Source organism: Mytilus edulis, chromosome 3 (genome assembly GCF_963676685.1).
Source record: "Mytilus edulis chromosome 3, xbMytEdul2.2, whole genome shotgun sequence".
Classification (NCBI taxonomy): Eukaryota; Metazoa; Mollusca; class Bivalvia; order Mytilida; family Mytilidae; genus Mytilus; species Mytilus edulis.
The window spans coordinates 69,870,747-69,886,800 of record NC_092346.1 but is presented as its reverse complement, the minus strand read 5'-3'; the positions used below and the strand labels follow the sequence as shown (position 1 = coordinate 69,886,800).

The 16,054-nt window shown below is 31.4% G+C and overlaps 1 protein-coding gene across 8 annotated transcripts in view; it reads left to right on the top strand.

The window, feature by feature from the left end:
* LOC139517292 (1-phosphatidylinositol 4,5-bisphosphate phosphodiesterase beta-4-like) overlaps window positions 1-16,054 on the top strand; it is a 103,132-nt gene that overhangs the window by 35,186 nt on the left and 51,892 nt on the right. For all 8 annotated transcript variants that reach the window (XM_071308206.1, XM_071308207.1, XM_071308208.1 and 5 more), the window contains one exon: window positions 2,053-2,132. In XM_071308206.1, the coding sequence (XP_071164307.1) occupies window positions 2,053-2,132 (80 nt within the window). The remainder of the gene's footprint in view (window positions 1-2,052; window positions 2,133-16,054) is intronic.

Here is a 16,054-nt window from a genome sequence, read left to right as displayed (position 1 = left end):
AAGAATACAATAAAAAAAAAAACATGTTTTTATAGTTCAGTCACAATATTACTAAATCTTATTTGATTAAGTTTTCATCTAGAAATAATAGAAGCATTCCTTGGAGAGGTTATGCACTTTCTGTAGAGCTTATAGAGTCGTACAATCCAACTGGATTTGTGTTTCTACAATAAATCCTTGCATACACCGTTTCAAGGTAAAAATTTTGTGATGTCAAAGGTTGTCTCTATTCCTTTTTTTTAAAGACCTTGACCTCGTTTTATGAAACAGAGGTCAAAGAGGTCAAGGTGAAAGTGTTGTGGTCAGGTTTGTATCTCAGATACTATAAGCAAAAGGTCAACTAGCAGTATTATATATTTGATTTCTTGAATGATTGTAAGGTGTACATGTTCGTGTGGCAGGTTTTATCTGACTGTGACCTCAGTGTTATGGTTCATTGGTCAATGTTAGGTCTATTCCTCAGATACTTTGAGCAAAAGGTGAACTATATTTGGTGTACTTAATGACTGTGAGGTATACATGTCTATCTGAAAGGGTCCATCTGACCTTGACCTCATGTTTGTGGTGGATATGGGGTCAACAGTAAATTTTCCTGATTACATACCATAATCAATAGGTTAACTATTTTAGGGTGTAAGGAATGATTGAATGATATACCTGGCAGGGTTCATCTGACCTCGATTTTGTTTTCTGGGTTAATTGGTCAACATTTAGAATTCCATCATAGGTTAGTTTCTCAGATACAATAAGCAATAGGTTCAAAACTATGGGTGGTATAAGAAATGATTCTAAAGTGTACATGCCTGTATGGCAGAGTTTCTCTGACTTTGACCTCATTTACATGGATTATGTTTAGTTGATTCAAGATTGTCATGAATTGATAAAAAAGTATGCAAGGATTTTACTTAACATTTTGATTATAGCATTCAAAATAAGTGTTACTAGAACACACCCGCGAAATTGCGGGCATTCAGAGCGTGGTCAAAAGTATGTAAAGTGTTTTAGGATGCATTTTTGTAAAATATTTAATGACTGTAAAATTTAAGAAATGGTATCAAAAGTCATAGGTACTTGGGGACAGGACAATTGCTTTTCTACCCCTCCTCCTTTTCCCCCAAAATTCCCATTTTTTTTCTATTAATTTCAATATGAACATACATTTAGTATAATATGAACAATTTATTGCTAAAAATTAAGTGTGTTTCCTTTTCACTATCAATCTCAGTTTACTAATCAATCCAAGCGGTCATTGATATATAGACCCTCTCCACTCAATATACTTAGTGACCCGATGAATTTTTGTAAAAGATTTTATGACTGGAGAATTTCAGAAAAGGTGTCAAAAGTCATAGGTACTTTTGGACAGGACAATTGTTTTTCTAGCCCATTTCCTCCTTTTTTTCCAAAATTCCCATCTGTTTGTTTTCTATTAATTTCAATAATGATAGCATTTATCTGTATATTATGAACGTTCATTAGACATTACTATGATCTACTATAAATAAAGTGTAATTGCATTTTACTACCATTTCTCAGTTTACTAATCGATCCACGGCGGTCATTGATATATGATTATATAGACCCTCTCTATTTAATAAACTCTGTGACTGATGTGGATAGTAAACCTGAAAATGATAGCAGATAGCAATATGCCAAATACACTATTCATAGTATATGTAATATTATGTTCATAGTATACAGAAAAACGCATACTGGAAGTCTAGTCTGACTTAAAATTTTGTCCAATGACGGAACAATATCAGAACGCTTTTTTTTTCGTTTTTCTCCCAAAATAACCCGATCTGAATAATCATAAAAATGGGTGACAAATGCGACTAAGCATGGTTCCTATAGGACACAGAGGCGTGGTGATTAATTTATTACAGAAGAGAAGTGACACTCAAAATGAGGTCTTCTCGTTTAATAGTATAGATATGCATGACATGTTGTAAAATTTAGTTCCAGTGCCAAATTCTATGCTATCATAATCATAGTTCCTTAAAAAAGTTGTATACATATATTGAACTAGCAATGATATTTTGTTACGTACAGGAATGGTTTGAAGGGCTGAGACAACTAACACCTAATACCAAGGCCAACAACATATGTCCTATGACATCACTGAAAAAACAGTATGTATCATTATATTTCAGTTAAACCTTATGGTTTTTTGTAGTTTATTTTAACAAAGAACTTGGTAGTTATACTGGAAATAGATTCTAGTAGCATATCAGTGATTGATTTGTTAACTTTTATGAAAACAAATAAGTTAGAAAAATAAAAAAAATGATGAACTTACTATAGACTATTAGGCAATTTTGAGAAGCATCAGGGGATAACATAATTTTATTTCTGTCAGATTGATTTGTGAAATTATTGATATGTTTATTCTTTAGCTCAGATACTCTTACATGATTGAAGAATACTTTCATTCATAAACAGACAATCTAAAAAAAAAATGACTTTAACCATTTAAAAAATGTCTGAAGCATATTTCAAAATTTAAAGTGTAATCTAGTTATAGTCCTATTTATATTTATTGTGTGATGATTTTATGCCTTCTCTACGATAGTAGAGGGGCATAATGTATTCTGGTCTGTGTGTGCGTTTGCCCATTGGTCTGTCCATCCATTCGTTCTTTCGTCTGTTTGTCTGTCCTGCTTCAGGTTAAAGTTTTTGATGAAGCTGAAGTCCAATCAATTTGAAACTTACTACTTATGTTCCCTATGATATGATCTTTCTAATTTATGGAAATTAAATTTTTTCCCCAATTTTATGGTCCACTGAACATAGAATATGATAGTGTGAGTGGGGCATCTGTGTACTATGGACACATTCTTGTTGATCATATCTTAAGATTCCTCACTTTTTGCTGATGACAGCATGAATATAGCAATGATAACAAATAGGTTCCCATTGAACCCTGTGAGAAATAACATTATCATCTTCTTCTCAGGTACATAGTTATGTTGTTTATTCTGCATTGAAAAAAGCATGAAAACACATTCTTGTTTTTTAAATTCAGATATTGCAAATGATAAGAATTCTCATCTATGAAATTTTAGAATAAATTTTATGTAGTTAGTAAGGTGATTTGCTTTTTACATAATAAATGGATTTACTTAGTCGTTAACACCTAATACTTAGTTAAGTCCAATAACTTGTTTGTTGAGACTTGTTTATTAGGATTTTAAAAGGGCATGATGTACATAAATGTCCCATCTTCTGATATTTATCCAGAAAAATATATTTGCAAAATGTTGCTTGTATAATGTTAAAATGTGATAAATTTACAGTGAAAATGAGATTGTTAATCAATATCTATTTCTTTGAGGATGTTTCAGTGTAGTGGTAGATTGCGCTTGACATTTTATGTTCAAAAGACTTTTGTGCATATAACTTAAAGCATTTAAGGTTCATTTCCACTAGCAATGAAGCATAAGTGAACATTTGTCAAAAAACCTTTTTAGTCTAATGTAAAATGATGTTTCTCAACCTTAGTATATGAAACTTTTTAAATCATCCTGAAAAATTTAACAGTATTTCTCGAGTCATGCAGAATGAAAAGAGTGCTGTCTGAATATCAAATAAAACTGTTTTGTTCAGTATATATTTAAAACATATTCTGTGTTTTAATAACATCCCTGCTAAAATATATATATTCTGATATGACAACATTTTAATAAGGTTATCTTGGTACACATCTTTGATGTATTTCTCCATAACATACCTTAGAATTTTGGTTATTTTGTCCTTATATGAAGTTAGGGGAAAGGTTATGTGTTTTCATTACATATATATTCAACTCTTTATCATTGCCCATTGTTTCAAAATTATTTATTATATTTTGAAAATATATAGTATTAAGCTTTTTGCTGTTTAAAGCTAAATTTAAATTGAAAAATGTCTTTTGTCCCAGATGAAGGAAAAATGTTAAGAATATAGTTGTAAGTTTTTTAGCCAACCAAGATGACTGCTATTAAAATCAGCAGATTTTTATTATAAGAAAAATCTGCGAATAAGGAAAAAAAATGAAAATGAAAATTGATTTTTTGTACAATATGGTTAAACATAAATGTTGCTGATGTTTCCTGTAAAATGTCTTTACTGACCTACAGCTTCATTAAATATCAGGGAACTACTTTGCCAGATGAAACAAAAACTTGCTAAAATTACCCTTTGGTGTAAAACTTCCAATGCTATCTAATGTTAACACAGCATGACTTATAAATGTCAGACACTGGCATGAAATTACTCTACAGTCACTTAGACCATTGGAGAATAAGTGTAATGTCAGACACTGGTATGACATTACTGTACAGCCACTTAGACCATTGGAGAATAAGTGTAATGTCAGACACTGGTATGACATTACTCTACAGCCACTTAGACCATTGGAGAATAAGTGTAATGTCAGACACTGGTATGACATTACTCTACAGTCACTTAGACCATTGGAGAATAAGTGTAATGTCAGACACTGGTATGACATTACTCTACAGCCACTTAGACCATTGTAGAATAAGTGTAATGTCAGACACTGGTATGACATTACTCTACAGCCACTTAGACCATTGGAGAATAAGTGTAATGTCAGACACTGGTATGACATTACTCTACAGTCACTTAGACCATTGGAGAATAAGTGTTATGTCAGACACTGGCATGAAATTACTCTACAGTCACTTAGACCATTGTAGAATAAATGTAATGTCAGACACTGGCATGAAATTACTCTACAGTCACTTAGACCATTGGAGAATAAGTGTAATGTCAGACACTGGCATGAAATTACTCTACAGTCACTTAAACCATTGGATAGTAAGTGTAATGTCAGACACTGGCATGAAATTACTCTACAGTCACTTAGACCATTGGAGAGTAAGTGTAATGTCAGACACTGGCATGACATTACTCTACAGTACTTAGACCATTGGAGAGTAAGTGTAATGTCAGACACTGGCATGAAATTACTCTACAGTCACTTAGACCATTGGATAATAAGTGTAATGTCAGACACTGGCATGACATTACTATACAGTCATTTAGACCATTGGAGAATAATTGTAATGTCAGACACTGGCATGACATTACTCTACAGTCACTTAGACCATTGGAGAATAAGTGTAATGTCAGACACTGGCATGACATTACTATACAGTCATTTAGACCATTGGAGAATAATTGTAATGTCAGACACTGGCATGAATTTACTCTACAGTCACTTAGACCATTGGAGAATAAGTGTAATGTCAGACACTGGCATGACATTACTATACAGTCATTTAGACCATTGGAGAATAATTGTAATGTCAGACACTGGCATGACATTACTCTACAGTCACTTAGACCATTGGAGAATAAGTGTAATGTCAGACTGTTAAGATTAAGTGACACAATTAAACACATTGTGAATTGACACACAAACAATTGATACTAAGTGCAATGACACAATAAAACAAATTATAGAGATTAAGTGTAATAACACAGACTATAGACTTAAGTGTGATGACACACGTGTAATGACACAAGCTATAACTCACACTATTGAGAATAGGTATAATGACACAGGCTGGAAGTAAAGTGTGATGACACCCACACACTATTGAGATGAAGTGTAATGACATAATAACTCAAATTATATACAGGATATATATAAATACATAATGACATGCACTCTATTGAGACAAGGTTCAATGACACATAAACACAAGCTGTTGAGATTAGGTGTACTGACACATTAACACAAACTATTGAGATTAAGTGTAATGTCAAACAAACTATTGAGATTAAGTGTCATGGCAAACAAACTATTGAGATTAAGTGTCATGGCAAACAAACTATTGAGATTAATTGTCATGTCAAACAAACTATTGAGATTAAGTGTCATGGCAAACAAACTATTGAGATTAAGTGTCATTGCAAACAAACTATTGAGATTAATTGTCATGGCAAACAAACTATTGAGATTAAGTGTCATGGCAAACAAACTATTGAGATTAAGTGTCATGGCAAACAAACTATTGAGATTAATTGTCATGTCAAACAAACTATTTAGATTAAGTGTAATGGCAAACAAACTATTGAGATTAAATGTACTGACACACAAACTATTGAGATTAAGTGTAATGACACAAACTATTAAGAGTAAGTGTAATGACACTGTAACACAGACAATGAAGAGTAAGTGTGATGACAAATTTTTACTGGCCTTCTGTTCAATTAATTTACAACTCATATCGAATTAGGGCCATTTAGAGGTTGACATATTGTATAGTCTTAGACACCCATCTATTAATGAAGACTGTTTGTTGCCATCTTGAGGTCTTTTTGTATTGTTGTCATTAGATTGCTGTCTCAATGACATATACCTTACATTCCCTTGTTTTCACATATACTAAAGAAGTAATGACGAAATTTATAATTCTGGTACATGTGTCCCTAAATATATAGATAAATAGGTATTAGTCTCATAAAAATTATAAGAGTAATGAGCTTAAGTCATGAAATTCTATTATAATAACTTATTAAAACATCTTTCTTCTCATTGCAATCACAAGTCTGCAAATATTGTACAGAAATTCATTGTTATTGCCTCCAATTCCTTCAGACATGTCACTGTAGCATCCATTTTGTTTAAGAGGAAAGAATTTGTCACAGTAAACTCCTTAGTATGTCAGATTTGATGATTGATAAATGATTATTTTCTCTATAATTATATTCCTTATACATAAGATATAGGATAATAATCAGATTAGATGACATCATGGTAAAATGATGAATTGAATACCCAGTTAACTTCACATGTATTGCCATGCTTAATATCTTTCGTATTGATAACATTTAGTTCTCGTGCCATGATCCTAAAGCTATATCTGTTAATTAAGATGTAAATGTTGTTGGAAGAATTATTTTGTTGGCCAAATTTGAATTTCTAATTTTGAGTTTTCCCTTGGACCAAGTTTCATGAGTAAAAACATGTATTCTCAATAAGAAATCATCAATATATCTAATCTAAGATGATACTTGATTAGATCTATCAAGACTACAACTATTATTTTCAACTGCATCATTCCTGTATCAGAAGGAACTTATTTATCTAATAGCAAAAATAAAAAATTGAAGAAATATTTGAACTTTATTAAAAAAAGAACAATTGTGAGAAAAGAGATTAACAAATAATAATTTGACAAAAGTTCATTTTGTGTTGAGAAGATTCATTTCCATTTAGGTCATCGTTTTGTGAGGTTTGCTCCAACTCCTTATAACTTGGAGTGATTGTATAGACAAACTGCTAGTATATTAGGTTTAATTGCAATCTTTATTTCCCATAGAATATGGACTTACAGATATTAAAGGATATTACCGTTAGGTAAAAGTAGGAGAAACATTAAGATACAAGGTTAAGCTATGCAAGCATTGGTCATCATATATAGTCAGTCAGTAAAAATTACTCTAAAGCAAAGATATCAATTACCAAAAACACATGTTTGCTCTTGTTTAAATATTGAAATTGTAACTTGCAAAAAAAATGACCATAATGTAGGAGTAATTAAGCATGCAGTATTATAAAAATGAGGAGATGGTGGTATGATTGTCAATTAGACAATTATCAACCCGAGTTTAAATGAAGTGATTGTAAATGCTGTTCAATGGTCAGATAATAAGACAAGTATTTATTCTCTGTAAACGGAAAATGAACTTGTAAGATATATAATGAATTCTTACACTTTCATTTAAGATTGGTAACATTATCAAATATGATAACAAGTACAATTGATTAATACCTATTTCATTAGGTTGTCTGTAGTTAATGGTATTTTGTAATAGTTTCTCCTTTAAGTGTAGCTTACATTTTTATCCCTAGGGATATATAAAAGTCACACTGATACCATACCATCAGATATGAAGGCACCAAGGCACTAATCAATACTATTTGCTGCATGAACACCCTTGTTGCTTAAATTAACCTTTTTAGAATTAATGATTTTTTGTGATCATGTAAGACAGAAAGGTCATACATAATATAATTCTGAGAAGAAAAATGGATTGGTGTGGCCAGTGTTATTTAATTGGGAGAATGTTTTTCTAATTGAATTTCCTACTATTCTGTTGACAATGTTTGGTAAATAAAAGAAAGATTTCAATCAGCTGATGATGGGAACCTATAGATAGAGAAAGGTTGACCTTAATGATTGATGTATGTAAAATGATCAGAATAATTGACTTTTTTCTTTTGATTGAACTCAGATTAGAAAAGTCTGATTAGAAACCACAGACATTTTTTACCTGCTTGTCTTCAGAAAAATAAACATACATGAAGGAACTCTATGAGCACACATTGATAATTAAAATCTGACTCCCAAAGATCTGCTGTTTTTTTTAAAGTTCTATGTTAATATGAATAACAGCATATGAACAGAAGGCATTATCACTGAATGTCCAAATATCAAGTTAACTTTCTATGTGTGAGGAAGCTTATCTTTAAGTTAAATAAAACAAAATATGTAACAAGTTTATTACTATACTTATTCATGCTCTTTTGTTAGTTTTTTTTTGTCTACTGCAATGCATGTCACATTCGGAATTGGGTCTTTGCATCAGAACTAAACACATTAATTCTAAAAACAGTTGTTGGCATGACACGGGTTATGTTCTTCTCATATATGTTATGATGGTATGATACTAAACCCCTAACGGGAAGGATTGTGCCTGATGTTCATATGATGAAATCATAATCTTTCAGTCAGTTTAATTGAAGTCTGGAGCTGGCATGTCAGTTAACTGCTAGTAGTCTGTTGTTATTTATGTATTATTGTCATTTTGTTTATTTTCTTTGGTTACATCTTCTGACATCAGACTCGGACTTCTCTTGAACTGAATTTTAATGTGCGTATTGTTATGCGTTTACTTTTCTACATTGGTTAGAGGTATAGGGGGAGGGTTGAGATCTCACAAACATGTTTAACCCCCCTGCATTTTTGCACCTGTCCCAAGTCAGGAGCCTCTGGCCTTTGTTAGTCTTGTATTATTTTAATTTTAGTTTCTTGTGTACAGTTTGGAAATTAGTATGGCGTTCATTATCACTGGACTGGTATATATTTGTTTGGGGGCCAGCTGGGGGACGCCTCCGGGTGCGGGAGTTTCTCGCTGCATTGGAGACCTGTTGGTGACCCTCTGCTGTTGTTTTTTATTTGGTCGGGTTGTTGTCTCTTTGACACATTCCCCATTTCCATTCTCAATTTTATTGTACATATGAGTCACCATTGATATTTGACATACAGTTGCATAAGCATCCATGCAGTATATAAGTTTAAAGTTTCTTGCTTAGGCTTACTCATTGAAAATGAATTTTCAAAGTTCCAATTTCAAATGACATTTGGTTGCATCAATATCCATGCACTTCAGTCTCAGGAAAAAAGGAATTATATCTCCGCTTAGTTTAAGCTATAGTGACTTTTTATGTCCTATTTATGAGCATTATGTTTTCTGGTCTGTGCGTCTGTTCGTTCGTTGGGTTGGTTGGTCCCTTCATTCGTTTGTCAAGCTTCAGGTTAAAGTTTTTGGTCAAGGTAGTTTTGGATGAAGTTCAAGTCCAATCAACTTTAAACTAAGTACACATGTTCCTTGTGATATGATCTTTCTAATTTTTATGCCAAATTAGAGTTTTTACCCTATTTTCAGAGTCCACTGAACATAGAAAATGATAGTGACACATTCTTGTTTAATCTAATTAAGTGGACATCAAGAAAATACCTTTTAGTATACAATTAATTTATGATTAACCTTTGCATAAGCACCCCTTAACTTAAATGTTTATTTATTATTATTTTGCACACTTTTAAATACTTGCTCATATGATAGATATCACGAAGATTCCTATGGCAATGTGTTAATAAAAGTCATTTGAAACAACTTTTTGTGACAATGTAAATGAAATTATTGAACCAATGCATGCATAGATACATTAAGCTAAGATTTTTCTGTACATTTACTTAAATTTATTACAAATCCATAAAATACAATCAACAAAGTTAAATTTAATTAGGGGAATGATGATAAAAAAAAATGACTACTAATTAACTTAAGGGTTTTGGTGACAAATTCTACTGATGGTTACCTTGAAGTTGATAAACAATCAGGAAGCAGGTGAAAAATAATAATATTTGGTATCAGAGAGGTGAGAATACGAATGTAAGATGGAGACGTGCAAATTTTCGCTCCTCAGATAAGTCAATTATTTGCTATATATATGATGTGTAATTATGGATAATTCGTAGATGCTTCAATTTATGCTTAGTTGTGGGACCTTCCGCCCAGATAATTTATCTGATTTAGTAATAGAAAATGACATTTTCAGATTTATTTTCAAAATTTGTGTGATATATTCTTTCATTCATAACATACTTAAAATCCAGAGACCATAACAATCTACCTGTAACCCGGGGGTATTGGACAATAAACTGAACTGTAGTCAAGTGTCGCAAAGCAATTTGAGGCTCTATACGAGTGGATAAAAATGGAAGAAGAAAATGTCAATACCTCCCAAATGTTAAATACCAGCAGAGATGTTCTATACGGGCAACCCGAACAAAGTGTAACTTTAGAAAATGTCTATCAATTAATGCTAGGTATGAATGAGAGACTTACAACTATCGAGAAGGGAATGTCACAAGTTAATCAAATGAACAGAACTTTGACAAATTTATTATCAAAATTCACAGAAATGAACTCAAAAGTTGCAGAAGCTGAATGTCAAATTAAAAACTTAAAAAGTAAATGTGATAGCAACGATGGAAAAATGTCCCAATTAAAACATGATCACACTGAACTAAATAAAGAAGTTAAAAATATGAAAAAAAATCAAACTGATGCTAATAATAACCTACAGGGAATTAGCGACTTCATGGACGATTTCAAGGTAAATCACGAAAACAACGTTAAAGATGTAAGATCGGTTAAATCATCAATTAGTAAAGTAGCAAATGACCTTGCAGATAACACGTCGGAGCTAAGAAATGAAATAAAAACAGTCGTCAATAACGCAAAACAAGAAAACGAAATTCTACAGAGCACCGTTATTGACCTTCAATGCAGATCAATGAAGAATAACTTGGTTTTTACTGGTTTGACGGAAACCGAAGGAGAAAACACTGAAGAAGTTATCAGAGATTTCATACAGCAATTCCTACATGTAACACACAGGATAGAATTCGGCAATGTCCACAGATTTGGATATGGTGCCAAACCAGGTAGACGCGGACGCCCTAGACCGATTGTGGCCAGATTTTTATATTACAAAGATCTGGCACGATCGCTTTCAAATACGTACAGGCTTAAAGGAAAACCGTTTGGTGTTAATCAACAGTTTCCTGACATAATTGAACAAGCACGCAAAAGCCTATACCCAGTTATGAAACAGAAACGCGAAGAAGGACACACTGTCAAGTTAGTTAGAGACATTTTGTATGTAGATGGTGAAATGTACAACGACCAAATTTCGGAAATTGAACCCACTGACAGTCTCACATCTCAAATGCGCACACCGGACCACCATCAAGACCGGAAACGACGCTGACGCATATCTTCGACTCCTAACCCATACAATTAGGATTCCAATGGAGATTCTAAAAAAGTTAACAGTTCAATAGACTTAAATATATTGTCGCTCAATTGTTGTGGGATTATGAACAGAATGCAATATCCCGAATTTATAGAACTCATTAAATGTTATGACTTTATCTGCTTGACAGAAACAAAAACTGATGATTTTGATAATGTTGATATACCAGGTTATACTTTTAAATTGAAAAATAGAAAAACTAAATCAAAAGTCAAATCAGGTGGTATTGCATTTGGATATAAAAATGAATTAGAAAATTATGTGCAAACAATAGAATCCGAGAGTAATTTAGTATTTTGGGTTAAAATTTCAGCCAATTATTTAAAAACAGAACAAGATGTTATGATTGGTACAGTGTACATACCACCCGAAAATTCTACTTATAAGGTACCAGATTCAATAAATATAATTGAACAAGAATTTCTAAAATTTTCAGCCAACCATGAGTCTATTTTGCTTACTGGTGATTTTAACAGCAGAACTGCTGCCAATTTAGACTTCTATGAAATAAAAAATACCAATCATGACACATCGGATAATTTTAATATTGATTTTTCAAACAATTTACACAAGTTTCATATGCTACGTATTAGAAATAGTTGCGACAAGACAAAAAACCACTTTGGAAATCTACTTTTAGAAATGTGCAGAAATAACAATCTGTTTATTTTAAACGGAAGGGTTGATGGCGATAAAGAAGGTTTATTTACTTGTCGCCAGTCTAGTGTGGTTGACTTTTTTATTTGTACATACAATTTGTTATCATGTGTTGTAAATATGTCTGTACTTGATTTTTCTGCTCTTTTTTCCGATGTTCATTCGCCTCTGAACTGTAAGCTAGTCTTCAACTCGATTGATAACATCGTCGAATGCGATGACATTTTAATAAACGATTTGGCATGTCATGAAAGAAAAGGCTTCAAAAAATGGGATTGTGAAAAAGAAGCCGAATTTTTGAGAAATATCGATAGAAATAAAATCGATCAATTAAATAATGATTTAACTATGCTGAATACCAGTATACTGGCTCAAGAAAATATTAATAAAATAGTTGAATCTGTAAATGGTTTAATGCTGGATTCAGCCGAAAAGGTGTTTGGATCTTTTACTTATAAACGACATGAGAAAAGAAATGTCGAAAAAAAGTTATTAAACCTTGGTTTGACAAAATATGTTGGGAAAAAAGGCGGTGCTTTCGAATAGCAAAAAGAAGATATAAATACAATAAAACATGTTTAAAAAGAGAGGAGATGAAGAATACAGAACGTGAATATAAGAGGCAAATGAACATTTCTATTAACAAGCATAAAAAAGCCATGAGAAAAAAGATGAATGTTTTAAAAAATAGTAATTCTAAAGAATTTTGGAAGATATTGAACTCGTATAAAGAAAAAAAAAGGAATAATATTCCTGTTGATATACTTTTTGAATTTTTCAAAAATTTAAATTCGTCAGATCCTGACGCTGGTGAAGAAATTATTATAGATGAGAATAACGAACTTAATTCACTATTAAACAGTCCTATTACGGAAAATGAAATTTTTAAATGCATCAAAAATCTTAAGAATGGCAAAGCTTGTGGCGATGACTTCGTCATAAATGAATATATTAAGAGCACCACTCAGATTTTCATGCCAATCTATGTAAAACTGTTCAATATTGTATTTGATACTGGAAAAGTGCCTGAACTTTGGCTTGTTGGTAATGTTATACCTTTTTATAAAAACAAAGGTGACCAGTCAGATCCACAAAACTACAGACCAATAACTATATTAAGCTGTATGGGTAAACTTTTTACGTCAATTTTGAATTTAAGACTGAGTAACTTTTTGGAAGAATATTTGTTGTTAAATGAAAACCAGTTTGGTTTCAGAAAGGGCTATTCCACTATAGACAGTATATTTACTCTGCATATTTTATTTGAATTACTGAGACAAAAAAAGAAAAAACTTTTTTGTGCTTTTATTGATTTTGCTAAAGCTTTCGATACAGTTTGGAGATCTGGTCTTTGGTCAAAACTCATTTTACATACAGTGAATGGGAAGATGTATAACACTATATTTAATATGTATAAAAATGTGAAATCACGAATTTTTAGTGATGGGGAATATTCAGACTACTTTCCATGTAATGTAGGTGTAAGACAGGGAGAAAATTTATCTCCCATACTTTTTTCTATTTATTTAAATGATTTAGAAAGCTTTTTTCAGAACAAAAATGTAAATGGTTTGAAATCTTTATCAGATCAAATAGAGAACGAACTAAGTATGTATTTAAAACTGTTTGTTGTATTGTACGCAGACGACACTGTACTTATGGCAGAAACACAAGCAGATCTACAAAAACAATTAGACGCTTTAAAAGAATATTGTGATACATGGAAATTAAAAGTCAATGTCCCTAAAAGCAAAATAGTAATTTTTTCTAAAGGCAGACCACTACAAAATGTTAGTTTTAAATATGCTGATATTGAGTTAGATATTGTAGAAGAATTTACATATCTTGGTGTATTATTTTCTAGAACAGGAAGTTTCACAAAAGCAAAAAAGGCACAGGCTGATAAAGCAACAAGGGCTATGTACGATATTCTTAAAAAGGGGAGATTACATAATTTGAATATTAAATGTCAACTAGAATTATTTGACAAAGTAGTTAAGCCTATATTATTATACGGGTGTGAAGTCTGGGGAATGGGCAACACCTCTGTTATAGAACGTGTTCATCTAAAATTTTGTAAATTACTGCTTAATCTTAAAAAATCAACGCCTGATTATATGATATATGGGGAACTTGGCCGATTCCCACTGGATATTTTTATTAAATTACGTACTATTAATTATTGGGAAAAGCTTGTAACTGGGGAAAATAAGAAACTTCCTGTTATTCTATACAATCTTGTTACTGGTAGTTATAATGGAAATATAGCTTGGTGTAAGAATGTAAAATCTGTGCTTGATAATTGTGGGCTATCAAATATATGGAACACTAAATATTTTATAAGTAAAAACTGGTTGTATGATACTGTTAAATTAAGATTAACTGACCAGTTCAGACAGACATGGTATGCTACTGTACAGAATTCTCCAAAAGCTCTAAATTATAAATTATTCAAAAAAAGTATAACTTTCGAAACCTACTTTGATATTTTAGATGACAAAAACATTGCTTCTTTTTGTAGATTTAGAACGTTGAACACAAAAATTCCTATCGAAATTGGTAGATGGCAAAACATTCAGAGAGAAAATCGTATTTGTACTTTGTGCAATTCCGGTGACATTGGCGACGAGTTCCATTATATTTTAGAATGCTCGGCAATAGACGATAGTAGACAACTGCTACTAAAGCATCATTTTATAAACAGACCAAATATTTTAAAATTTCAAGGTCTAATGAATAGTAGCAACCCGTCTGAACTAAACAATCTGTGCAAGTTTATAAGAATTATTATTAAATGCCTAGAATCTCCTGGGTAATCACTTTATGTCTCTATTTTACATTTGTATTTAAAATTTATACTATGTTAATTTATTTGTACATGTCTCTGTACCATTGTACTTTGGTTTATGAGAATAAAGATATATATATATATATAGGGATGGGGTAATTGAAAATGTAATGGTAATTAAGTGTAATGCATTACAATTTTCCATGTAATTGAATGTAATGTGTAATTGAGCATTTTTTAAATTACATGTAATGTTAATTTAATTAATAACAATGAAAAAAGCATGTAATGTTCAATTACTTTTGAATTACATGTACTTTAATGGTACGTGTTAATGAAGAATTAAGAAATTGTGGTTATATAAATATTGTTTATTTGACATTCAGAAATGTTTGCTTTTAATAGTCTTATAACTTAAAAAGATGTGAGAATCATATGTTGGTATTTTAAGAAAGAAATTTATCTAAATAGATACATATATATTGTGTACAAATTATAATTTGTATAAAAATATTGTACAAATTATAATTTGTATTTTGACTTTTGACTTTGTACAATGTACTAATTACAATTTGTACAAAATTTGACTAAAATTCACTTATATCTTGTACAATAATGTATCTTATGTATTTTGTTATAAAAAAAACATTGATACACACTATAGATTTTTTGTTCAATGACCACATCATAAACCTTATTTACAAAAAACAAAAATACCTAGATGGAGACAGGAAATGTAATTGATACATGTCTGAAATTCTGAAAATAATAGAAATCGACCGAGTGAGAATTCTGATAGTATAATAGTAATGGGCACGAGTGACAACCAGGATGATACTGAAGTTGAAGCACCAATCAAACGTTCTAGGAAGTGTGCTCTGTCTAAATAAAAGATCTAAACCAAATATCTAACCATGAAAAATGAAACAGAAATTATCAGAACTTGCTGTGGGGAATAATGTCATTACGCAAATTTCTCAGTATGA